This window comes from Aplysia californica, unplaced genomic scaffold (genome assembly GCF_000002075.1).
Source record: "Aplysia californica isolate F4 #8 unplaced genomic scaffold, AplCal3.0 scaffold00630, whole genome shotgun sequence".
NCBI classification, from domain to species: Eukaryota; Metazoa; Mollusca; class Gastropoda; order Aplysiida; family Aplysiidae; genus Aplysia; species Aplysia californica.
Window position 1 is genome coordinate 129,369 of NW_004797900.1, and position 26,767 is coordinate 156,135.

Below are 26,767 nucleotides of genomic sequence, written 5' to 3' on the forward strand. Positions count from 1 at the left end.
GAGAGTTTAAGGACCTGACGCATGTGTCAAAGGACAAACTGTTTTTGTACACCATGTTACCTCCATGCAGTTTTGTTTTTTTTTGGTAGACATTCGCATTCGCATTCAACTTCTGATTTTGATTTAACAAAACTCAATTGGTTACTTTTGATTTGCAATGAGCATGGCAACAATGTATTCCAATGTCAATAGTTCCGTGGCATTGTTTTAGCTCTATACACGTCTTGCAACTTTTCTTGCAACTTTTGCTAATTTTTCTTGCAACTTTTTGCAACTTTTGCTATTTTCAAATGCAACTTTCTCTGAGGACAGAATTCCCTAGATGCACCCCCGAAACCACCTTCCTAAACATTCCTTGTCTTTATTTAGCCTGAGCTTGCCACAAAGTTTACAAGATTAAAAACTTAACTTGAATAAGATCCTAGATCTAGATCTATATATCTATATCTATATCTATAAATCTAGATATAAATCTAACACTATTCGACTAAAAGGAAGAACCTTAAATATATTCATGTTGGAACATCTCTAGACTCTATACTAGATTAGATAGATTCTAGAGCATAGCAGAGTTCTCAGGGCCCTACCTCCTTCTTTTTCGAAATATTTATTTCCAAACTGATCTGTTCCAACAAATTTTGTTTTTTGCTTTGCTACAAATAATGAATTCTTAAAATTCTCAAAAAATTTGCCGATGAGACCAAAACGTCTAGCCATTGCAGATCTCCGGTGTAGGAAAAATTAACAAGATCTAGAATCTGGAAGACATCAAGTTTCACAACAATTGGATCTGTAGGTCATGACAGTATGTATAGAGGAAACGATGAATGAATGCGAAAGTAAAAGTGTTTTTCTCTTCACAGTGACCTCCCCTTCCCCTTGCCCTCGGCACAAAAGATTGTTTTAACAACACGGGACGTCACTCTCGTAAACTGTTCCCATCCATTTGATTCCTTTGTATTTTTATAAGACTTGTAAGAGAAGCACGTATCAACCTGTAGTGCTGATCGTGCTCGCTAATTCTGGGTAAGGTACATGTATTTATAATGTATATACAGACATTGTTGTATTGGCCCTGTAGGTAAATATTTGGTGCTGTTCTGCAGAAGAGAAAAAATGCTGCAATTTCTTTCTCAAGGAATTCATGCAGACCTGCGTGTGTCTGCTATTTTACTCTGCCCAACTCAAACTCAAAGCAAGGAGTGTCCCGATCACTAGATCTAGATCTAGATCTAGATCTAGATTTAGATCTAGATATTCTAGATCTCTATCTCCCAACTCCTGGCTCCCGGTTCAAACAATGTAATGCACTTGTATCTTACCTTTGTCTTGTTGACTCGTGCAAAAAAATTGCCGAGCACAGAAGACAAAAGTCAAAAGCCTCGAGTCCCTTAAAAATTAATTGCTACTTCTGAAAAATGAGTTGTTTGCCTTAAGTTAAGGCAAGGCTAAGATATAGGGCATGTGACATGATAGTTTGAAATAGCTGTTGATTCTTGTACTTGTAGTCAAATTGTAGCTTTACTTCATAGGACTTACTTTAACTGTATCCCGTGGGCCAAATTATTTCGTAGAAAAAGCAGATTGTTTCTGCTTTCTGGTTATATTTAAATGTTATATCTCGAGGATATTTCGAAAATATCATGGGGACATATATTATATCCTTGTTCATAAGATAGTTTTTGTTTACCCCTCAATTTCAAGCGTCTAGGTCTAGATCTATATTATTGTGTAGTTAGCAAGAATTCCAGAAAGGGGGGGGGGGAAGGGGTCTTTTATACCTTCCTATTCTTCAAATGCTTGTTTTTCATTTCAATGACAGGGGTTTTTTTGGCATGAGTCAATGGATTGGGGGGACAAACTTCACTCCATTGTAAAAGAAACTGAAGAGAATTTGGCTAAAGCGAAGGTAAGTCATATTTTTTTTCTTTTAGTTATTTTTTGAATAGTTTGTTTAAATGATTTTTTAAAAATGATTGCAAAAGATCAAGATTTTTTTTAACCTCTCACAAAATAAAACTGTTATGTAATACAGGGTGCCCACTATTGCTGGATCGGGGCCGATCGGGCTCCATCCGTAGTGGGCACCCTCTGATAGAACTCATAATTTTCATTATAAGAGATCATATAGATCTATATATTAGAACTTTTTCTCAGAATTGGACTTAGTTTATATAAATATTACTAAATCATTGATCTCATTAACAATAATATTTGATTCACGTCAAGTAATTTTCTTTTGAACTTTGTCTCATGTGAAAACTGTTCTCGAATATATTGCCAGGTATAACTTCTTTTGCTTTTCTGTTTTTATTGTGTCTTTCAAATTTTAAATCGTCTTAAACTGTTTTGAAAGGTGAGTCTGAAATGTGCCAAAAAATGTCTCTTGATCTACTAAGCTGGTATTGAAATTCATGATGTACATTATAATGATTTATAATCCTTCATACCCTTGTGTCCTATAAGCAGATCTAACTCGTACCGCAGGTTAAGCTCAATGAATGGTACCATGTCTTATATCTTGTGTGTATTCTACTTTGAGGTAAACGGTAAAATTTCTGTATTCCTCCTTGGCAAAGGAAATCATGAGATTCAAGTGAAATATGACGATACAGCCGTCTCCTCAGACTGTTGTTTATTATGAATTTTATGTCATACAGTTCTTGAAAAAATAATATCTAAAAAAATTGGCTGTTTACATAGTGCTTGCAACTTTTTTTTTGGTGACATTCTTTGCTTTCATTTTGTTCCAGACAGAGAATGATAATGGGTGTGAGGGTTGTGCATAATTGTGATCTCAGAAGGGAAAACGGATTCCTGATAATCACACTTTGTAGGAGCATGAACCAAAGAAAAAAATATCATTTTCATTTTGAGTATTTCTTGACTGTAACCATATTTTATGATTTATCCTCTAGGAAAAACTAACAGGGAAAGTAGCGTCTCCTCGTAGCAATCCTCCTCCTCTGTTGACCCCGAGGTCGGTGAAAGCCAGACAGTTGTCCCGGGGATTCTCCACATACTCCAGTCCTCTCGGCAAACAGCGGCCGACTCTTACTCCACGATCAGCACTTGTCGATTCCCCGACAGATGCGGCCGTCAACATGAACAGTGCTAGTGACTTCCAGGTTTTGCACATGCAAGATCAAATCGACTCGCAGAATCGGGTAAGACTTAAAGATGAAACTTGATATAGTGTTGAAACTGGACTGCAAAATTTGATGACTGATCCAGCTTCTAAACTATATTTTGATACAGATCTGGGTGCAAACAGAAAAAAATGAGCTGCTTTCTCGAAGTGTATGTTAACTTGGTTCTCTGAACACGTCATGCAGTCAAACAAAAGACATGGTTATTTTGAGTTAAGAAATTTCCTGTATTTTTACCAGAGACCACGAGTGAAACAGTTGTAGCATGAGCTTCCCCAACAGGCAAATACCTTCAGGTTCTGGTCGAAGGGACAACTTGTGGGTGGCTGGCGGGTGCTCTGATGTGGTTTGCTCCATCTTTCCTATCAAACATCTATCGTCCTTCTCTCTCCTCCTTTTTTTGTGTATGTCACTCTCTTGAAACACGTCTATTCTTCGGCACTTATATGACCTTATCGTATTGCAAGTGCTGTAAAACTCTTACTAACACTAAGAGACAATTTAGTTTGGTGGGACGTGTCTTTACTTTTTTACTTCGGTCTTCCTTTCCATCTGAGCGTTGTGTCTTTTTCCTTGTTACAACTGTTTTGCACACATTGTCAATCTTATTTAACATAGTTGGATTTGCATTTTAATTAGATTATCTTTTTTAAAATTTTGTACTGTCATTTTCATGTTAAGGGTAAAGCTCTTTCTGCATGATTCTGGCTAGCAAACCTTTCTATCACAAGACATCAGAATCATTCTACTGGCAGCTTTTACACTTTTTGAAGCCCTCCCCTCATTTGACAAAAATAGAACAGATCAACAGAGATGTACAGGTGTCTGTGGTGTAGCGGTTAGACCCTTTGATGTGGCATGCTAGACACCTGAGTTTGATTCCCAAGTGGTGATACATTTTACTGAGTATCTCTGTATTTCTTATGGGATGTTGTATCTCTGTCAGCCCAGGTTGTCCCTGACAGGCAGGTTCAGAGGCGCACCTCCTAAATGATTTAAATTGTGTTAATGGGTGCTGTGATGTGGTTTGCTCCTTTTTTCCTATCAAACATCTATCGTCCATATCTCTCCTCCGTCTTTTCGATGTATGTTACTCTCTTGTAACACCTATAATCTTCAACATTTATATATTCCTATTTGTTTTGCAAGTGCTGTAAAACTCTCACTAAAACTAGACTTAACTGTGAGACGTATGGTATAATTATTGAATTGTCTCTGTCCATGTCATGTCCAGACCATCGACGGTCTCCAGGAGCTGGTGAGGGCCCTGAACAACGAGCGAGGATTCTACAAGGAACAAATTTCTCAGCTGAAAAGTGAGTACAGAGGGAATTGTCCAAGACAGCCACCGATTTGTCGAGGAGAAGAATGGTTGTCTTACACTGGTGGGCATCTTGGACAATATCAGTAAAAGATGTTTTTTAAAAGTGTTTTGTGGCACTTGCAACTACATAAGGCCGTATGGGTGCGCAGATTAATTCTTTGATGAAATATTTCATGTTGGACAGGTTATTATTTTATGCAGTGCCAGTATATATATGTAGAAAAAACAAATACAAGGAAGGAAATGGAAAGTGGCTATTTATACAGGTGGCCATCTTAGTAGAATCAGCTGTAGATATGTCATAAAGTAGGAATTTCTTTTCTTAATGGTTTGATTGGCACAAACACAAACGAGATCTAGCTTTGATATTGTGACTCCTGCGTTGGTAGATGATGATGACATCCACCCCTTGGTGCTCATGTGACCTTATGCAGTTGCGAGCGCCGTAAAACCCCTACCCAAAAATAAAAACTAAAAGATGATGATGAAGTGGATGGCTTCATGCTAGACTGGCACAAACTAGATCTGTGTCTGAGATATTGACACTTGCGTCCGTAGATGAAGTGGACGGCCTCACAGACAAGATGAGCAGTCAGCTGGCCTTCGCGACGTCGGAGCGACATCTGTCCAGTGTCAAACGTGACGTGATGCTGGAGGTGGACAAACTCAAACACATGCTGCAGACGTACACGAGAGAGGCCAACCGCCGACACAGCGCTCTCTCCCCTAGTCTGGACTCGGAGTTTTGGACCGTGTGAGTTTTCCTGGTCGTCTTGTTTGTTTGTTCCTAGCCATGTCATATGTTTCCAGAGCACTCAGACTTTTTGCTGTGTTGTGCTGTCCTTGTCGTTTTATGCTAGAAAAATGCTGAAATTATGCAAACTGAGCCCTAAAATGTGAAATTATGCAATTTTTGTTATTTTTAACAATGAATGATAAAGGAAAATAATCAGAAATTTTACAAAAATGATCAAATTTTGATAAATTATGCGGGATGCATAAAACCACACAGACAGACTGGGCATAGCCTATGGTGAGGCCAAGGTCAATGTCAGAGTAGAGAAACCTTCGAGTGATGATCCAAATTGTCTCAGAGAGGTATATAACCCGCTGAAACAAAAAGAATTTGCCTCGAAAGTTTTTGTCTAGTTATTAATCAATCACTTTTAAGGACAAGCGGGTTAACCCAGATTTCGAGGGTTTCCAAAAATCTTGACCCGCACCAAAAGTGAGCATTGCCCTATCTATAGGAGAAGTTTGGTTTCATTGGTGTGTATATTTGTTTGGTTATAGAGAAAACTCTCCTTGTCTTTTAAAGAAACTGAACAAGGGTCTAAAAACTTTACCTTCGATTTTTTTCAAACCAGCATTTTTGGGGATAGCCCCCTAGTTGTGCTTAAAAGCAGCTAATTAATCATTGGTGTGTCAATGTTTGTGTGCTTAGTTGGCTGCTTGCTCTGTATGCTTCCCGGGAAGCTGAGAGTGTTTCTGATTGTCCATGTGTCTACTAGGGTAATACTAGTTGTAACGTGCATAAAGCTTGCTGTAGACTGTGGATATACGCTAGATAGATGCAGTTTTTATTGTAACTTTCCTTTCAATGAGAATCGTTGTTTGTTTGGGGTTTTTTCAGCAAAGAAAACTTGACGGACAGTTTGGAGCAAGTGCGCTGTGAGCTGAGTTTGATGAACAAGAGAATAGGTAGGGAAACCTTCCAGTCTTTGTCACATGTCCGTGTGGATGTACATGTGGATTATTGTTGTCAGGTTATTGCAAATAGAAGATACAGGCTTATGTCAACTGTCTAGATTTTCCCCTGACTGTCCCAGATTTGGCAATCAGGAATTTGAGAGCTCTGTCACATGTGAAGAGCACTGAGGAAAAACGACTGTAATCACCAACATGAAATTGTGAGGGTGCCAATTTTAAAAGCTTGTGGACTCATAACTTCATATTTGTTTGACTGGTGGTTTATTGTTAAGTGTTGTTGAATGGGAAATCTAGCAACAGTAATCAACCAACAGTTGAACTGAAAGACATTTTGAGTCAACAAGCGTTCAAAATTGGTACCCTCACGATTTTCAGTTTCTGACTACCGTCGTTTTTCTCGTGTAGTCTTCATGTACAGTTCTGTTGGATGTGGTTGTGTTGGTTGGTATTTTATGTCATCTGATGACATAACTTTCACCTGAATGATATTATTATAAAAGATCAATTTAAATATTTCTGTGTTGAACCAAATTTTCAAATGTCTGCATATGTTCTTTATATTCTTCTTCAGTGCATTGAGCACTTCTTTGTGGAAATGCGTTCTATAAATGCAATTTATGATTATTATTCAGTAAGTCACACTGTGGACAAAGTGAAGTGTTCTCCTGACTCACTGTTTATCTGTCTGTCTGTCTTCCTCTTCTGTTTTTTCTCCTTCTTCTTCTTCTCCTCCTTCTTCTTCTTCTCCTCCTCCTCCTCCTTCTTCTTCCACGATTTGTGTCTCAGAGCTCTGTGTTCCTGTTTGTTTCTAAGTAGAATGTCATAAAGAGTTGTCAAGAGATACGAGCATAGGAAAATGGTAGGTATTTCAATCAACTTTCCCAGCAGTTTTAGATTTCAGTCTTGAAATTCGCCGACCCCCCCCCACAAACTCTGTTACAATAGTTAGCTAAGATTCCAATGCCTTAGAATTCACAGCAGTAATGCCTCAGATAATGGCTCAGAAACATGTGACACGTATATATGTGTGTGTTTTGTGTGGTTGATGTTGCAGATCGGATGGAAGTTCAGATCGCCAACGACTCTCGGGGCCATCAGTTCAGCAGAGATAGCACCGACCTTTCATTTAAGGTAAGCTTTGGACTCTTCATGCTTGTTACAATGTTAGTACTGTGCATCTTCAAATGTGTTGCAGAATGTTGCTTATGCGGTTGTGAGCGCCGTAAAACTTTTACTAAAACTAAACAGCAGAATGTGTGTCCTGGAAAAGTGAAATGGATGATGAAGGGGAGGTCAAGCTACTAATCTGAAGGGATATACGCGTACCCATGACGAATTGTGTGTCTTCATACAATGAATTCCTTGACTATTAAGGGCTTCTGTGATTCCCACTTTTTTGTATATATATATATATAGCAATCACCGAATAAGGACGATGTACAGTTACAATAAGAATATATACTACAAAATCTTCTTGTGGGTGGTTTGCGGGAGCTCTGGTGTGGTTTGCTCCTTCTTTCCTATTAAACTACTATTGTCTTTATCTCTCCTCCTTCTTTTTTGTGTTTGTTACTCTCTTGTAATGCCTCTAATCTTCGGCACTTATATGACCTTATTGTGTTGCAAGTGACGTAAAGCTATTCTTAAAATTTTTTTTAAAAACCAAAACCTTCTTTTAAGACTTTCTGAGAACAGTACAAAGCACGGCAAATCACATCATGTTTTTCTTGTTTTGTTTTCTCGTGTGCTCTCTAGATTCCCCCGTCGCTGCGAACAACGTTACCTCCCCTGTACACCCCGGCCACGCCCATTCCGCAGGGTCTCAGTGGATTAGATATACAACAGATGAAGTAAGATTTCTGGTCACTTACATTGTCATTTAGTTATATACAATATATATATATATATAATTTGTTTGTTTGTTCCTGTATGTTACTCTCTAGTAACACCTCTAATCTTCAGCACTTGTGTGAACTATATGTGGCGCAAGTACTCCGTAAAACTTGCTAAAACTAATCAGAAATTATGCAAAAAATGATCAAATTTTGCTAAATTATGGTCCACTGTTCTGTCCCCGTGGTTTTATGCACCCCGCATAATTTAGCAAAATTTAGTCATTTTTTGCCTAGTTTCTGATTATTTTCCTTCATCCTCCTTTGTTAAAATGAACAGAATCGCATAATTTCACATTTTTGGGCTCAGTTTGCATAATTTCAGAATTTTTCTTGCATAAAACGACGGGGACAGACAGTTGTGACAGGCAGTGACAAATTTTTCCTAACAGCAGAAGTTTTTTTTTTTATCAAGTTGCCAAAGTTGGATGATAGAAATATGTGAGGCTACATCAGAAAATGTCTGTGGCACTCAGGAATTATATCAGGAAATTAAGTTCCGGTACCCTCCTACAAATGACTCGTCCTGTGTCTAGCAGTATGATATTATACTGTGGTGCTGTTGTTTTACGAAGCTATAGTGTTATTCTTACAAAATCCCTTGCTTTGAACATTTTTGCCAAGTTTTTCATACGCTTAGGACCACGTCTCTCATAGTTTCCTTGTGGGTGGTTGGCGGGTGCTCTGGTGTGGTTTGCTCCTTCTTTCCTACCTAACATCTATCATTTTTATCTCCCTTCCTGCTTTTATGTGTTTATTACTCTCTTGTAACACCTCTAATCATCAGCACTTATATGACCTTATTGTGTTGCAAGTGCCGTAAAACTTTTACTAAAACTAAAAAAAAGGAGTAATTTTCTTTTTAGAAGGCAGTACAGTTTGACCATCATTCACGACTCTCTGTGTTTCCCCAACTGTCTGTGTGTTACCAGGTCCACGATCTCGTCTCTGAACTCCAAACTGGACAACCTGGAGAGGAAGGTGGAGGAGCCAGTCGGGCAGACCTCGGCGCTGTTCTCGTCGTCGCTGAGAGCAAGTGAGTTGTGCTGGCTTAACCCTATCCATACGCCCTAGGGTCATTTTGCACCCCCGGGGTTGTATTATTCACATTTTAGAATACTTCTAGTACGAAGATCTTGAAACTTTCAGTATTTCTCAAAAAATCATTTTGACAGACTGCTATGCAAAGCGTACGGATCGGATTAACGAGTAAATTTCCTTTTTGAAAAGTGGTGGCACAGAGTTCCCCTCATCCTATGGATCATCATCATCATCATCCAGTGCCAGATCTGCGACAGACATCGGCGATCATGGTTCTCCATTCATTCCTTTGCTCGGATGCTCTCAAAAAAGTTACGTTTCCCAGATCTTTCCCTGTTACCCTTTTGTTTAGGTTCCCTAAGTATGTTGTTCTGGGCCTACCCCTGCCTTGCTTGCCCTCAATTTTGCCAGTGAGAGCTAGATGTTCAAGACCCTTATGTCTATTAAGGTGTCCCAAAAACTGCATTTGTCGTTTCCTGATTGTTTTTAACAGTGAGCGTCCCACGTGGGTTTCATCAAGCACTACCTCATTTGATTTCTTTTCCTTCCACGATACTCTTAGTACGGCTAGGGTTAATGTACTGTGTGTTTGTTTACTCGTCTCTGAGGGCTAGTGAGTAGTGTTGGCTTAATGTGATGTTTGTTTGTTTGTTTGTTTGTGTTCTCATCGCCGAGAGCAAGTGAGTTGTGCTGGCTTAACACTTTGCCGTCACATCTCACCGATCGGCAAGAACGCTGAACTTCCGTTCCCGTCACAAAACGCCGATCGGCGATGTTTACCTCCCAGGTTCTTTGGATTTTCCCCCAAAGTGCTTATGATGGCAAAGAGTTAATGTGCTCTTTGGTTTATTTGTTTGTGGGGTTTATGTGTGTGTGTGTCAAAACATCCAACGTCTTTCTCTCACTGGAGAAATAGAAGGCAAAGGAGGCAGGGGCAGACCTAGAGAAACTCATTTACAGAAGGTGACGGGGAACATCATGATAATGTGGGGGGGGGGGGTTAGAGCATCTGAGTGGAGGAATAATTGGAGAACCACGGTCACCGATGTCTGTTGCAGATTGTGATGATTGTTAGGGAAGTGGAGGGGGGGGGGGGGGGGGGGCTTTTTAAAAAAAATCTTCCCACTGAAAAGGAGCAAAAAAACCCCAAGAAATACTTTAACATAACTGTCTATCCTCAACAACTGAGGCCTACTATCCTCAACAACTGAGGCCTACTATCCTCAACAACTGAGGCCTACTATCCTCAACAACTGAGGCCTACTATCCTCAACAACTGAGGCCTACTAACAACTCTATGGACAAATTCCCAAACACATCTCTAGTGTGCTTTGTTTCTTCTTCCCTGTCAAATATCTGCCATTCTTTTCTCCTCCTTCTCTTCTATGTCACACCTGTAGTCTTCAGCACTTCTGGGTGGTTGGCAGGTGCTCTGGTGTGGTTTGCTCCTTCTTTCCTATCAAACATCTATCGTCCTTATCTCCCCTCCTTGTTTTCTGTGTTTGTTACTCTCTTGTAACACCTCTAATCTTCGGCACTTACATGACCTTATTGTGTTGCAAGTGCCTTAAAGCTCTTACTAAAACTAAAAATCTTCAGCACTTGTATGACCTAATTGAGTTGTATGTGCAGTAGAACTCTTACTAAAACTTTTTTAAAATCGAAAATCTGTATGTGTGTGTGTGTGCAGGTAAACACAACCGTCGCCCTCACCTGGTCACAAACCTCAGGCTCTCCCCGCGCAGACACCGCAGCCTGGCGGCCGTTGACCTTGACGACGATGTACTCAGTGACCTCTCTGACCTCTCCGACCTCAGTGACCTGAGCGACGGGGACCTCGGGAACGAAGAGGACGACATGTTGACGAACAACTTCCGCGAGGAAACCACCAGAAGTGTCCACAGCCCCAGGGTGAAAAGTTCCATCTACAAATCTGGTCGCAGACGCACAGGTCGGTCGTTGAGTCTTTGCTTTGTTTAACAGACGCACAGGTCGGTCGTTGAGTCTTTGCTTTGTTTAACAGACGCACAGGTCGGTCGTTGAGTCTTTGCTTTGTTTAACAGACGCACAGGTCGGTCGTTGAGTCGTTGTTTCAGTGAACACAAAAAGTGTTGAGGCAAAAAAAAAAATTTGATGAAAATTGCCCAACTGTCAGAAAAATGCCAGCCAGTTTCTTCAATTTGTATTATTTGGACAAGCGCGTGATTTCACCTCAATGCCACACAAATACTTCTTGTTTCTGTTGAGTAGCATGGCGCATTCACACAGTGATATATCTGACTTTCTGTTCATCGTTTAGTTTACTGTTAAAAGAAAAAAGCAGTTCATGATGGACTGACAATAAAGAGAAACGGTTGAGAGTTGACAGGACAATGGGTGTGGTTCAACAACCTGAGGGTAACTACTACCTCTTTCCATTGTGTAGAAGATATCTCACTTTCACTCTAAGTCCAGCACAGGTTTTTAACAATCTTCTCTATGTGCATATTTAGCCATTTTTTTAGACCCATCTTTGTTTTTTTTTTTGGGTGCCTGTGTGTGCGTGTGCGTGAATATTGTTTGTACATGATCCATTTATGTAAAGCGCCTAGAGCTGTGTTCACACGGGAGTGGGTGCTATAGAAATTATCTACATTTTTATTATTATTATTATATTACATTTAGCCTTTTTTTAAAATCCATCTCTTTATACCGTTTGCAACAGGACAACTTAGAGGGCTTTCTCTGTTTTTGGTTTAAAGTTATTAGCAGTCACAGATCGACACTGGCTCGCTATACATCGTACAGAATATGGGTCACGATGCGGTGGAATCAGTCGCTCGTCAATTTTTATGCATGTGGAGTTATTGGTATCATCTTAAAGCTTGTTCATCTATCTTGCTTTTGATGAAAAAAATACCCATCTATCTTGAGCAGAAGTGAAGATATTTGTGATTGAAAAGTTCACTTGGTTTCAGCTGTAAAAATAGCGAGAAAATGGCCACCAAAGTTTGGTAACTTCAATAGCTGAAGTGTCCTTGAAAACTGAAAAACACATATCAACTTTTTAAATATAATTCACATGGAAATGTGTTTTTATTTGGACAAAAAAGGGTTGAACGTAAAACCCAAAATTTGATTAAAATATTGCGAAACTGGTGGAAAAATGCCTGTTTCTCCACTTTGGTTATTTTGACGAGTGCCTGAATTCACCATGATGCCTCACATATAAAAAGTAAAAAGAAGTCGGTAATCACTGAAGAAAGTATTATTTATCTATCCAATATGAAAGCGGAAATTTTAACATTATATTTGTTGCAACATGACAAGGCGTTGTCTTTGAACATCATGGTTTGGCTTCTTGTTTTGGGTGAATCATTTGTTTCTGTTTTTCATTTTCAGGTAAAGTTGAATTTGACCTGAGCGACCTTGAGCTGAGCGACGTAGAGGACGTGAACGTTGATGCCGACAGCATAGACTTGTACGATTAGTTATAAACTTTCCGACTGGTGTTTTTGAGTTTTGTTGTGTATACACTGGAGTCCACATATTAAAGTGTCCTCTTTTACGTTAAGAAACCTGTCTAAGCAGCAGCTTTATGCAGAGTTCTTTCTTTTTGGACGTTTCTATTGAAATGATTTGATACAAAATGCTGGTTGCAGCAGCTTCATGTGTACTGACTCCAATGTGTGTCTGACATTGAAAACATCTTTTTATAAGCAATGTCTTCTAAAGAAAAAGAGCAATATTTACTCTATAATCCCTGTAACAGCATTATCTATCTATATATAGAAACACTTGCTTTCTTTTTCTTTTCTTTTTGTTTAATCACACGTATGCTCACTTATTCAGTGTCTTGATATTCAAGTCCATGTACACTCAACGAAATCTGTGGTTTTTAATGTGTCGTTGAATGGAATGACCAACATAATAAGCTGTTCGTTCTTCGCTTGCTGCCGTAAAAATGTTGTTGTTTTGAGGGATATTATTAGCTAGATCGAGTACTGTGTAACTGCTTCTGGCGGGTCGAGATTTGTTGTGTTTGCCGTGTGTTTGTGTTGTGTGTGTGTGTTTATCGTGTGTGTTCGTGTTGTGTGTGTGTGTTTATCGTGTGTGTGTGTTTATCGTGTGTGTTTGTGTTGTGTGTGTGTGTTTATCGTGTGTGTGTGTTTATCGTGTGTGTTGTGTGTGTGTGTTTATCGTGTGTGTGTGTTTATCGTGTGTGTTCGTGTCGTGTGTATGTGTGTTTGTGTTGTGGGCTTACACCCAGAATACACTGCCAAGTGGATTTTTTTATTCAATCTACTTTTAGCTTATTTTATTTTTTTAGTCATAGAAAAGTCGGCAGATCCATTATTGAATTGTTTGGTACCACAAGTGAATCGTAGCAGTGGGCTGGTCACTCATCAACAAGCTGCGATATCTTTTCTGTCAAAGTGAAGACTTTATCCCAACAGAACTGTCCACACAATAATAGTAACATACACGTAACTTTTTCCTTCTGGAGGACTCTTTGTCTTCTGTTTTCATGGCCCGTACAAATTGGTACGACGTGTATAATCATTTGTGAAGCGTGCTGACAAAATGAGTTACTTCTCGGATTTTATCCGTATGGAAATAGATACATCACGCTTATAGGTGAATTTTTTTACAATTTATAGGAAATAGATACATCACGCTTATAGGTGAATTTTTTTACAATTTATAGGAAATAGATACATCACGCTTATAGGTGAAGTTTTTTACAATTTATAAGTGTGAAATAAGAAAAGACATTTTGTACTTTAAGATTGCAGCCTCAATAGAAAATGCGAATTTCACCCTAGTGTCGATTTTTGGCCAGTATCTCCATTTGTAGGTTGTGAGAAGTAACTCATTTTGTCAGCTCGCCTCACATTTTTCTTTCAGTTTCAATAGGAATATTTTATTTCTATTAATTCATCAGAGGTGCCAGTTGGCTTGAGAAAAAAATATCCTGAACGTTTCTGACCCTGTGGGAACATGCATGTGGGGATTTGAAATTTACCAATCATTTTGTCTACTACATCTTGTATCAAGGCTGTTTTTTATATATATAGAGTGTGATAATTTCTCAACGATCAGCCCCAAGTCGGACAATTTCAAGAATCTGGATTTCTGGATTTTTCCGGAAATTCATCGCCTCTGTTATTTTGCCTGTGAAGTACACCCACCCATAATGTTACTCTGTGTTAGAGAATACTTTCCGGTAGCTTTTGGAACGATTCTACTCCCACCGGGGAAGATATTTTGTGGAGTTTCTGAATAGGAAGATATTTTGTGGAGTTTCTGAATAGGAAGATATTTTGAGGTGTTTCTAAATTGGAAGATATTTTGTGGTGTGTCTGACTCTGTCATTCTGTTGGGAAGATATCTTGTGGCGTTTCTGACTTTGTCGTTCGATTTGGAAGATATTCTGTGGTGCGTCTATCTCTATCATTGTGTTGGGAAGATATTTTGTTGTGTTTCTGAATAGCTGTCCCCATCGTTTTATGCAAGAAAAATTATGAAATTATGCAAACTGAGCCCAAAAATGTGAAATTATGCGATTCTGGGGTTTTTTTTTAACAAAGAATGATAAAGGAAAATAATCAGAAATTATGCAAAAAATGATCAAATTTTGCTAAATTATGCGGGGTGCATAAAACCACAGGGACAGCTGAATGTTTGAATGACTGTGGATATTTTACGCATCCACGCCCTTCCCGACGTTCCTGTACTCTTATGGTACTTAGAGTTAGCTATTCATATAATTATCATTATATATATATATATCTATAAGAATATAAATGTGTGTCATTTCATAATTGCAAGATGCTCTTTCCTTCTTCCTTCGCACTAAAACTTTAAACTCTTTTTCCACAACAGGACTCTGTGTCTTCCATGTTCATGGTCCTTACAAACTTCGACGATTATTTTCTTATCCAATCTGTACTTTTTCACAGGATACTAATTTTTAACACAATGTTCGATATATTATATACGTTTGATATATTATATACGTTTGATATATTATATACAAAAAGGAAATATTTGTTGAAGTTGCCAATGTTTCAGTCCGTTGTGTCATAATAATAATAATAATAATAATAATAGTATGATTTTAAAGTACATCTATATGTTTCACATATGATTTTATGGACGTATTCCACAGCAGTTCCTCATATCTGTCCTCGTCGTTTTATGCAAGAAATATTCTAAAATTATCCAAACTGAGCCCAAAAAATGTGGAATTATGCGATTCTGTTAATTTTAACAAAGAATGATAAAGGAAAATAATCAGAAATTATACCCCAAAAAAAAGATCAAATTTGCTAAATTATGCGGGGTGCATAAAACCCCGGGGACAGATATATACCATGACTCACAAGTGACTGCAAACTGGCTGGTTCTCTGCCCGGCCCGGCCGGCTTTCATCAACATGAGCAATCTGTGATATTTTTACTTGAGAAGAAGCAAATTTTGTCAGTGTTTAGTTTGTGTTTTCACACAATTCACTTCTCATAATCAAAGCCATACTCGAAGATCTGATCGGTACTATGGACATTGCCATTGCATATATATATATATATATATATAATATATATATATATGTACTTTATACGTACTTTTACTCACTTATCTGTACTTTGTACACACATTCTGCAAGACTTTGATTTACACAAAATTTCTGTTACCACAAAAGAGCTTCAGTTCCCTGAGATTTTTACCCCCTCTTTATTCCGAAATATTCTATACATAAATCCTTAATGCAACTTCCCTTGACCAACATGTCAATTGTCTACCGCCAAGAAATTCTCTGGTCCAGTGAATTTTGTCTTTTCAAGGTTTTACTGTATATATTTTAACAAATTCACCATCAGTATTTTGAGTTTACTACTTTTAAATGGTTGGTAAATATGCGGTGCATAGGGCTAGGGAAACTTTTCATCAAAGTGTAGTTTTATTTTGGGAATACTTTTCATCAAAGTGTGATTGTATTTTGGAAATACTTTTCATCAAAGTGTAGTTTTATTTTGGGAATACTTTTCATCAAAGTGTGATTGTATTTTGGAAATACTTTTCATCAAAGTGTGGTTGTATTTTGGGAATACTTTTCATCAAAGTGTGATTGTATTTTGGGAATACTTTTCATCAAAGTGTGGTTGTATTTTGGAAATACTTTTCATCAAAGTGTGGTTGTATTTTGGAAATACTTTTCATCAAAGTGTGGTTGTATTTTGGAAATACTTTTCATCAAAGTGTGGTTGTATTTTGGAAATACTTTTCATCAAAGTGTGGTTGTATTTTGGGAATACTTTTCATCAAAGTGTGATTGTATTTTGGGAATACTTTTCATCAAAGTGTGGTTGTATTTTGGAAATACTTTTCATCAAAGTGTGGTTGTATTTTGGAAATACTTTTCATCAAAGTGTGGTTGTATTCTCCTTTCTATCTCACCAAAGCCTTTACTAAAAGGATGCCTTTTGATCGAAGATGAAGACTCATAATGACATCACCAGATATTGGTTTCCAATTCAAATCTATGCCCACTTGATGCAAGGCTTCTATACAGGAAACGAAGCTTTCACTTTTTAGGATGCCATGATGCCACCAACTTCCCCTTCCAAATATCGGAGACCCCCCGCCATCTTATCACACGGAGGGAACAGTTGTATCGGGATTCTCCTTCTGTGTCAGAAATGTGCGTTCTTTTCTTTTACATGTTGACAGTTTTTTTAAATATTATGTGTCCATATTTTCTTACATATAATGTATCCATATCTCAATGATATCGAAATAAATGTGTGTGTGCCTGAAGAAAGGTACCAAAAGTCGAATTTTGACCATTTTGAGTTAAGGCTTGTACCTTGCAGGACACTCAATGCTCAACACAGGGGTCATTGAATTTGTGAGATATCTCAAGTAGTTTTTGAGATATTGCACATTTTGTGAGGTAAGGTGTAAAGATCTAATTTTGAGAAAATTAGCTTTTAAGTTTAGGACACGTATACAAACTTTAAAAAATACCCTAGTCTCAAAAGTATTCAAAATAAAATATTTAGAGGTCAAATCAATGAAAACCCTCCTGACACATTGTTATAAAAATGGTGGAACTATCATTAAATTTATGGAGACACTTTTTGGTCAAAAAAGTGATTTTTGTCATTATCAGCTGGTAGCTCAAAATGGTCTGTGGCGACTTTTGGTACCTTTCTAGAGGCACACACACAAATATAAACAATGGGAAAATGACATTCCGTCTTCCTTCTTGTCTTTGTTTTAGTATAAGTTTTTTAGTTTGAGTAAAAGTTTTACGGCATTTACAACACAATAAGGTCATAGAAGTACCGAAGATTAGAGGTGTTACAAGCGATAACTAGCGCAACAAAGAAGGAGGGGAGAAAAGGACGATAGATGTTAGATAGGAAAGAAGGAGCAAACCACACCAGAGCACCTGCCAACCACCCACTTGTATATGTTTTATGGCCCTTACAAGACAAAAAAGTCATACAAGTGCCAAAGATTAGAGATTTTACTAGAGAGTAACATACAAAAAAGATGGAGAGATAAGGATGACAGATGTTTGATAAAGAAGGCGCAAACCACGCACGCCAGAGCACCCTGCAACCACCCATTGAGGCGGACTATCTTTGGACAAGGAATAGGTCCAAATGACAGGGAAAAAAAAGTCTTTGAAGACAAGACAGATGACAGTTTTTGTCAAACTGTCATTTTTCACAATGCATTCTACAGCACAGCTCAAGTCTATCTCCGCGGTTTTATGCAAATTAAATTCTGAAACTATGCAAACTGAGCCCAAAAATGTGAAATTATGCGATTCTGTTCATTTTAGCAAAGAACGATATAGGAAAATAATCAGAAATTATGCAGAAAATGATCAAATTTTGCTAAATTCTGCGGGGTGCATAAAACCACGGGGACAGTCAAGTCCAAGCCTCAACCACGAGGAATTCCAGTTTGTTTGAGCAAAGAGAGGCGCAATGACACAATGGTCATTTAGTGCAAGGGGGGGGGGGGGGGGGTCGGGGGGAGTAAAAGACAGACAGAACAAAGGAGGGAAAGTAAAGAAGTCGGAGGGACCTGCCGGTGGTACCCCCAGCCATCCGCGTGTAATAACTAATAATAATAATAAATTGTAATAATAATTATAAAAAATACAACAAGGCCTCTTATTTTCTTACATAATTTTGAAAAACAACTTTTTTTCACATTTATTGTGAAATTTCTTTTACAATTGAGAGAAAACTGCACGACATTTCAAACAACATTTCACACAACTGCACAAAAAAACACATCATTCTCTCACAGACCCACAGTGTGTACAGAAATAAAATACAATATATTATATATGTATAATATTGTCGGCCAGCAGATGTCCAAATGCACCTTGCCCAAAATTTGGAGAAAAAAATTTTTCTCTTTCAGTTAGTTACTCTGTGGAACATTTGGTCAAAATTCAAATTCTAAAAGATGAAAAGTTTTTAGTTTTAGTTTTAGTAAGAGTTTTACGGCACTTTCAACACAATATGGTCATATAAGTGCCGAAGAATGGGGATGTGTTACAAGAGAGTACTAGTTACAAACACAAAAAAGAAGTAGGAGAGATAAGGACGATAAATCTTTGATAGGAAAGAAAAAAAAACCCCATCATGTAGGCAGAATTGTGAAAAAAAAGACACAGTTTTTTTCCTCTCCCCTGTAAAATGTTGCTTTCTTTCTGGGCTAAGCACATTAGGACAGCTTACCGGCGATATTGTGTGTGAACGTTTGATGAGTACATTTTGTGAAACTGATGGCGTGTGACTCGATGAGATGGTCTAATGCTGAAATAAGGACGACGTGAGTTGTTGCAATATCTGAAACTTGTAGTATCACAGCGAATAAAACATTTTCTAAAAACTGGCAGCAAAACTGTTTGGACATGGAGTACTCGAAAACAAAACAAGGCTTATTATAAGGACTGGCAATTGTTAAGTATGCACGTAATACACTATTGGACACGATCATATGCACTTTTTTCTACTAATCAGATGGCGTCAATCTCATGTAAATGGGCAAGGGAAAAAAAAAAGGATTGACAATTGCATCGTCTTGTGTACTTTCAAAAATGTAAGCGACGTCTGCTTCAACTCTGACAACTGACACATTAAAATGACTTCAGTTGAGAGCGATATAATTTTCAAGCATCACTATATATATATATACAAATGTATATATATATATATATATATACAAATGTATATATATATATATATATAAATTGTATTATATCTATCTATCTATATATATATATATAAATTGTATTATATCTATCTATCTATATATATATATATATATATATATATATATATATATGTTACAATATATGTACGTGTCATAACACAGTGAAATACGGCGCACGTCAATTTCTGGGAGACTCTACAGGCGAACATGGCCGACAGCAGTAGTGTGAAAAATGCTGACATCATCATTGAAAGTCTAGTGATAAATAGGAAATTAACAGGGAAAAGGTTAAAGAAAAAAAAAAAACAGAACACAAAGTACATTCACATTTCAAGTATTACTTTTTAGAATAAAACAGGAAATTCAGCGACTGCGCAAGGCAAAACTCAAAATGCCTAGAACAAAGTGAGAAACATTTCATGATACGAATGACAAATTTCTGAGATCTCTTTGACACAACAGACGCAGCATGAGACAGCCTCAGCAATATCAGGCACGCTCGTCTCCCCCTTTGAACAGGCAGCGTTACAACTTTTCTACCAAAAACCTCACTTTGATAGTGCTTAGATCATGCAACTGATTGGTTTTTTCTCAATAATTTGCTTGTCATCCTGTGGGCTAACCACACTTGCCAACCACTCCATGTCCAAAAATCCTCAAAATCTGCCAAAAACTCGGGAGTTTGGGGAAAAAAATGGCAGTCTTCAAAACCCCAGTGTATTTAGATCATGCAACAAACTGATAGTGGAAAATAAAAAAATGCTACCAAAAAAAATTAATTAATTAATAAAATAATAAATGTGAGGCGACATAGTGGAATCAAGTGTTCATAGATATTTGAGCATAACGGAGTTATTGCAAAACCAAAAACATAAAATTTGATTAAAGTTACCCACTGGGCAGAAATGTTTCAGAATTTTGATAAGTGCCTGAATTTTTACCACAACGCCATACGTATATTTTCAAGACATATATGATAAGTTGCGCAAAAATTTGCAAACGTAACGTTCATGTTATTTACTAAAAGAAATTGGATTTTATGCAAAAACTCCATCAGGGTACTTTGAAGGACAAAGGACAATTGGAGAGCTCCGGTTTTTATTAACGGAGCACTTGGCACGTTGGAAAAACCCACAAACTTTTTAAATCCGTTCAGTGGCTGACATTATGTTCCTGGGAAAGGCACTTTACACAAAACTTCCTCCTTTCACGTGTGAGAAAATGGGTACCCAGTTATAGACAGTGAAAGATCATGTCAGATCGATAGTGTTTGAGCCCGTGGAATCCACAGCTTGCACTGTATGCTTCCCGGGAAGCCGAGAATGTTTTTGAGACAAGTTCTAGAGTCAGCTGGGGTAATAACGTTTGAAAAGTGCACAGAGCACACTGTAGAGCGTAAACATGAACTAGATAAATCGAGGGCTATGGTAAGTCATGCTTTTCAAATTTTACAGGAGAGACCCCCCCCCCAAAAAAAAACTAACCCTTCCAGCCCCAAGCGCGTATATTTTCAGCAGCGCTTGTTGTACCTCCCTCCGTCCCAAGAGCGTATATTCTCAGTTTCGGGGGGGGGGGGTACCGAATTCGCGCATTTTTCGAAATTAGTGAACTTGATTAAACTTTAATTTTCTTATTACTTGTTTATGTATCTTTAAAAATTGGAATATGTTATTATCAAAGCTACATTACAAAGATACTACATCACTTTTTAGAAATGTCTCTTTTTCTGAACTACTGCTGTATTGGCTGGGACTGGGGTTAGGGAGTGCACAAAAATGGCTGGGGCTGGAAGGGTTAAAAGTGTTTTGGAAGAATAAACTTCATGTTCATAAGGACGCCTACAAATGCCAAGACAGACATTAAGCTCTCTTATGAAAATGAAGTTCCTCCACCCAAAACGTTTTTTAAAAAATCAGTTGTTTTTTTGTCTCTCCTGTAAAATTGGAAAAGCATGACTTACCATAGTTTACTTGGCGGCCCTCGAAATGCAATCATTATTGTCATGTAATTGTAATATATATATAATAAATACAAGAATAGCATATGTCTTACGGTTGTCTTCATATATTTGCCCCCCCCCCCCCACCATTTCACACGAGATTCAAACTCTAGCTTCACAACTGAATGAGGCACAGAATTTTATGATTTACACATTGTGCATGCTGTAACGGCGATGCTGTGAACATACAAGAGACACAAGCCTTCTAGTTTAGTTTTCCTAAACTTTTTTGTTTTGTTTTAGAAGAGGTTTTATGGCGCTTGCAACTGCACAAGGTCATATGAGCGCCAAGGGGTGGATGTCAACAGAGAAGTCCCTACAGGGAATCAGACTTACTTTGCTCACCTCTCTAGCTTCAACAGTACAAAGTCTGCTTCGACTATCAAGGCACCCTGGAAATAGCAGGCCACAAGAGTGAGACAAATATACAAAAGAAGTAGAGGAAAATGACGATAGTAAGGATGGGGAAAGAAAAAGCAGCAGTTCCCTGTTGCAGTTCAGGCACAGATTAGAGCATGCCATTGATGAATCAGCCCATTTACAATAACAATTCTACTGTGCATAAGAACTACAGATGTTAATGCGCCCCCCCCCCCCCCTCGGGAATGGCCTAAAGACACTTCATTCAGTAGCACCACACCGGGGGGGTATTCGTAAGCTTTACTGCACTTACAACACAAAAAGGTCATACAACCAGCTTTCAGCGACCTCTGGTGAACAATGCTGTAACGAACTGAGCGACAACGAGAGTCACGTGACAACAGCACTTAACGTCCACAACAACAAGAAATAAATCAACATTTCAATACAACGAAGTTTACCTTTGAACGTTCTACAGAAGTTTTTTTTTAACAAGACGATAATTTTCTCCAACATATCTTGATTCATTATATTAAAGTCTATCTCATTAAAACTGCCAAAAATTCTGTAAAGTGCTCAGAGCCTGTGTACTTTAATCGGGGTTGAGCGCTATATAAATGTCATTTACTATTTATTGTTATTATTACAAATTACTGGCAACATAATACATGAACATTATTGGTAACATACTACACAAACATGTTTTCAAAATATGCACACATGTAGCCTACATGACAGACTGTGGAGAAAACCCCCCCTTCCTCCACTCTGTCCAAATCTTTTCCTTCTGTCGAGATATGATGAATCAAAAACATATTCACCGATTCATCAATCCCAGAATATTGTCACGGTCAAGGAGCCACTCTTTCTACACACAAGCAGCCGGTCGTAAAGAGCTCAGGTCCAAACGTGACGGCAAAGCTCACAAGACAAAAAAATGTTTACGAAAGACAAGAAACGTGAACAAAAGACAAGAAACGTGAACAAAAGACAAAACTATACAGTGGGATCTGCCCCAACAACCATCTGCATCTACGGACATTTCCCATTTCTGCCCCTTTCTTGTTTTTACATTATACTGTCCCCGTCGTTTTATGCTAGAAAAATTCTGAAACTACGCAAACTGAGCCCAAAAATGTGAAATTATGTGATTCTATTAATTTCAACAAAGAATTATAAAGGAAAATAATCAGAAATTACGCAAATAATGATCAAATTTCACTAAATTAAGCGGGCTGCATAAAACCACGGGGACAGATTATACTGACACTGTGGTCCGGTTAGAAAGTCAATGAGAAAAAGAAATAAGGCGACAAGCAAACAAACGTTTACCCTGAGAGACCATGAAGGAGAAAAAAATCATCAACCACAAAAGGCCAAATCACGCTGTGTCATGGAAGTATCGTTCAACCTTTCCCCCTGTTGCAACGACAAACATTTCCTCGAAACTGCTAGATCTGGACCTGGAAACCAATGCTAGATCTAGACCTGCCAACCGATCTAGACCTGCCAACCGATCCAGCTACATGCCAACCACTCCGGGACCAAAAAAAGTTTTCTCAGAATCCTCCTTAAAAGTAAAGAATTTGGGGAGAAAAAATGAGAGTCTCCAGAACCCCAGCAGATTAAAATAACGTTACGTACAAAAAGTAACAATTCCACGTACATAGCAATTAAACGCACATAAACATTAATAAAAACGTGGATTTTCGTGTCGTATACAAATCACACAAATACTGAAAATAATCCAATGTATTTCCACATTATTTACCATAAGTTGCTTACGACTGAGAAAAAAATTGGATTTTACGCATATATCTGACGTTGGTTCTTCAAAAGGAAAAAAAATCTGGAGGGCTCTGGTTTAACCGGAGTGGTCAGTAGGTCAGTGGGGGCTCATCTGTGGGCAGAAGATATTCGGAGACGTCTCCGGCGAGCACCCAGGAGCTATTCGGAGACGTAATCCCGCACACAGATGTACTGCTTTGTGGGTCAAATTGCGTATTGTTTGCTGCAGATCACACATATAATATATAGCCACTACAACTGTCGCAAATCAATCATTATCAAGAAAATTTCAAACCTTACTGCAAAATATCAAACTATGGGTTAAAACAGGGGGGCATGCCCAGATTTTTGTTTTATACTTGGTCCAGAGGAACAAAGCATTTTGATTGGTCTATCTCCGTCGGAGACGTCTCCGGATAGATACTGTGTCTGTGACCCATCGTGTCAGTGGTGTCCTGCGTGACAAAAATGTCTCGGGGTACTACTCAGCCAGTTATAGGAGAAAACCTAGTGACAGTCTCAGACTGGGGTTTTTCTACGAGACATGTACGGATTTCCTCTGGCAATCTGGTCACGTATTTTTTTAACGTGATGACTTATAATTGTACATTTTGCCACCATGCACCCTGTCCAGGTTTTGGCAAGAAGTTCCTGTACGTTATACATATATATATATATATACGTATGAGGTGTATAATATACAATATGTGTCACAACGCAGTGGAATCAGGCGGTCGTCAATTTTTGGGCATGTGGGGTTATTGGCATCAACTGAAAGCTTGAACATTTGCCTTGCTTTCGATGAAAAAAACACCCATTTATCTTGAATACGAGTCAAGATATTTGCGATTGAAGGAGGTAGGGGTCGCTTGGTTTCAGAGGTAAAATTAGCAAGAAAATGGCCGCCAAAATTTGGTTATTTATATAGTCTGAGAGTCCGTGGAAACTGACAATTTACATTTTTTTTGCCTTTAAATCAACATTTTTCAGTAAAACCCACACAGAAAAGAGTTCTTAAATGGATTTTTTTAAAAGGTGTTGAGCCCCCCAAAAAATTTTCTATAAAAATTGCCAAACCAGCGAGAAAATGCCAATTTCTTCATTTTCATTAGTTTGACAAGCGCCTGATTTCACCACGATCTCTCACATATGATGTCATCAGCTGGGGCCCCTTGATGCAAGGAGAGTAAAACTCGACAACATACAAAGAAAAAGAAGGCAAAAATACACCTAAATACCACATAAGCTAAGACGCAAAAAGTTTGGGACATTCAACATTTCTCGAGTTTTGGATTTTTATAGAAATGCGACGCTGAATAATAACAAAAGAAATTTCTTTAAAAATCTGTAAACTGGCCAACGAGGATGTTAGAAAGTTGTTGGTGCGACTGCGTTGATGTCCTTGGTAGATATGTTCATCTTATCTCCTTCTGTGGCTCTCGTCAGCCAAGCTCCGAACTGGCGTGTCTTTGAGAAGAAGCTGAACCCCGCGCTCGCAGAAGTGTCTGCGACGGGGGTAGAGGAGCTCTGAGACACCCCGGCCATCGTTGTTGTTTTTGACACCGAGGCGATACCCGAACCCTTTCCATCTGGACAATCCACTTTTGCAGTGCTAGCTGCGGTCTCCCCTCTGGACATTTTTCTCTGTGCCGACTCACAACAGAGATGAGCAGCACACTTTACTTTGAGCGCTGAACTGCTCTCAAAAACGGAACAATGAAATGAAACCCTAACTTTGCCCCTAAACTTCACTCTTTTTCTCTTCACAATGTCAAAACTACTTCCAATGATATCAAATTTTATGTTACGTTTCTATTAAGAGATCAAACTGAGCAACATGAGTGGTCATTAAACAGTAGACTGCTTATTGACGGAATTTTGTAGTAAATTTCATGAACAAGAAGCTTCAAGCACTTATGTTGTTACAAACTACTGGTTTCCTTCAGATCCGACGTATTAAACTGTTCCATCACTGTTATCTGTATTGCTAATTCAGTGACTACAAAATATCTGGACAAAGTCAACAATTCTACATTGAATGGCGATGAAGCGTTTGTCATCCTCCTGATTTGATATGCTCATAGAGCACTTCTAGCATCTTGCGTCTTTTCTGTGCCCTGGACATGTGCACAGATCACAACCTGTAAAATAATTTTTAGTTTTAGTAAGAGTTTTACGGCACTTGCATCACAATAAGGCCACATATATAAGTGCAGAAGATTAGGTGTTACAAGAGAGTAGCAATCACAAAAAAGAAAAGTGGAGTTGTTGCCCTGTATACTGACAAAAAACTAAAACTCCATCTTGTGAAGGACAGGCACTATAGCTGAACACAAGCTTTCTAATCCCAATTTATTTAGTTTTAGTAAACATTTTATGGTACTTGCAACACAAATAGGTAATTTAAATGCCGAGGATTAGAGGTATTACTGAAGAGTAACATACAAAGAAAAGGAGGAGAGATAAGGATGATTTAGATTTTGGCAGGAAAGAAAGAGCAAACCACACTAGAGCACCTGCCAACCAACCAAAATCTAATTTAACTAGGCTGAAAGGAGATAAAGTTCCAAATGTTGATGTGATAAATGTTCATGCACTATTTCTGTAGGCCTGCAGGGCATCAATTGGAAATACATACCCAGATACTGAGTGTGGTCTGTGTCTTTGACTTTGGAGGGGAAGAACCAAGAGTCCTCTCTCACGGGGATAAAGAGAGCGCTTGTGAAGGGCAGCTCCTGCTCTGTTGGTGAAACACAGGACAATAGCAAGGTTAGTTTTAGTTTGAGTAAGAGTTCTACGGCACTTGCAACACAATAATAACATCATATGTAAGTGCCGAAGATTAAAGGTGTTACAAGAGAGTAAGAAACACAAAAAAAGGAGGAGAGATTTACAAGGATAATAGACATTTGATAGGAAAGAAGAAGCAAACCACACCAGAGCACCCGCCAACCACCCACCAATGAGGTTAAAACGACCAGAGGACCAAACTTTCTAAATCTACACTGTTTACAGTAGGAGAATGCTGCTGAATGCAGACCTGCCTACCACTCTATGACCAAAACTAGGGAGTAACTCAAGTTGTCAGCTAGCACACTGACAGATATTACCTGCTCTCTCTATCAACACTACTTTCTATTTGTACGCACAAGACATCACTGGCACAAGACATCACTGGCACAAGACATCACTGGCTGCATTCTACACCCAATAATAGCCTATAATCATACAAATTATGGTCGCTTTAAAGGACAAGCGGGCTAACCCAGATTTCGGGGGG

At 38.4% G+C, this 26,767-nt stretch overlaps 2 protein-coding genes and 1 long non-coding RNA gene across 3 annotated transcripts in view; 1 reads left to right on the forward strand and 2 right to left on the reverse strand.

Annotated features, from left to right (window-relative positions):
* The window catches only part of LOC101863612 (NADH dehydrogenase [ubiquinone] 1 alpha subcomplex assembly factor 2), a 9,474-nt gene extending 8,635 nt beyond the window's left edge, over window positions 1–839 (reverse strand). The window contains exon 1 of the mRNA XM_013087736.2: window positions 588–839. Coding sequence (XP_012943190.1) covers window positions 588–717 — 130 coding nt within the window. The 5' untranslated portion in view covers window positions 718–839. The remainder of the gene's footprint in view (window positions 1–587) is intronic.
* A 100-nt stretch (window positions 840–939) lies between these two features.
* Window positions 940–12,682, forward strand: LOC101860843. The gene is made up of 11 exons (XM_005107776.2): window positions 940–1,026; window positions 1,823–1,909; window positions 2,919–3,167; window positions 4,384–4,465; window positions 5,032–5,227; window positions 6,107–6,174; window positions 7,238–7,314; window positions 7,939–8,033; window positions 9,008–9,111; window positions 10,807–11,067; window positions 12,498–12,682. The coding sequence occupies exons 2-11, from the start codon at window positions 1,844–1,846 to the stop codon at window positions 12,584–12,586; spliced, it is 1,287 nt and encodes a 428-aa protein (XP_005107833.1). The 5' UTR covers window positions 940–1,026; window positions 1,823–1,843; the 3' UTR covers window positions 12,587–12,682.
* A 12,066-nt stretch (window positions 12,683–24,748) lies between these two features.
* Window positions 24,749–26,226, reverse strand: LOC101861072. The gene is made up of 2 exons (XR_220935.3): window positions 26,126–26,226; window positions 24,749–25,628 (listed from the first exon to the last, which is right to left on the reverse strand). It is a non-coding gene; the product is annotated as an uncharacterized LOC101861072 (long non-coding RNA).
* Between the last annotated feature and the right edge of the window lie 541 nt (window positions 26,227–26,767).

What these genes read in the sequence shown, in the direction of transcription:
- LOC101860843 (XM_005107776.2), top strand. Translation starts at nt 1,844, where the DNA reads ATGGATTGGGGGGACAAACTTCACTCCATTGTAAAAGAAACTGAAGAG. An exon ending in AGAATTTGGCTAAAGCGAAG is followed by an intron (nt 1,910 to 2,918) that starts GTAAGTCATATT and finishes TTTATCCTCTAG; the next exon opens with GAAAAACTAACAGGGAAAGT. An exon ending in TTAGATATACAACAGATGAA is followed by an intron (nt 8,034 to 9,007) that starts GTAAGATTTCTG and finishes GTGTGTTACCAG; the next exon opens with GTCCACGATCTCGTCTCTGA.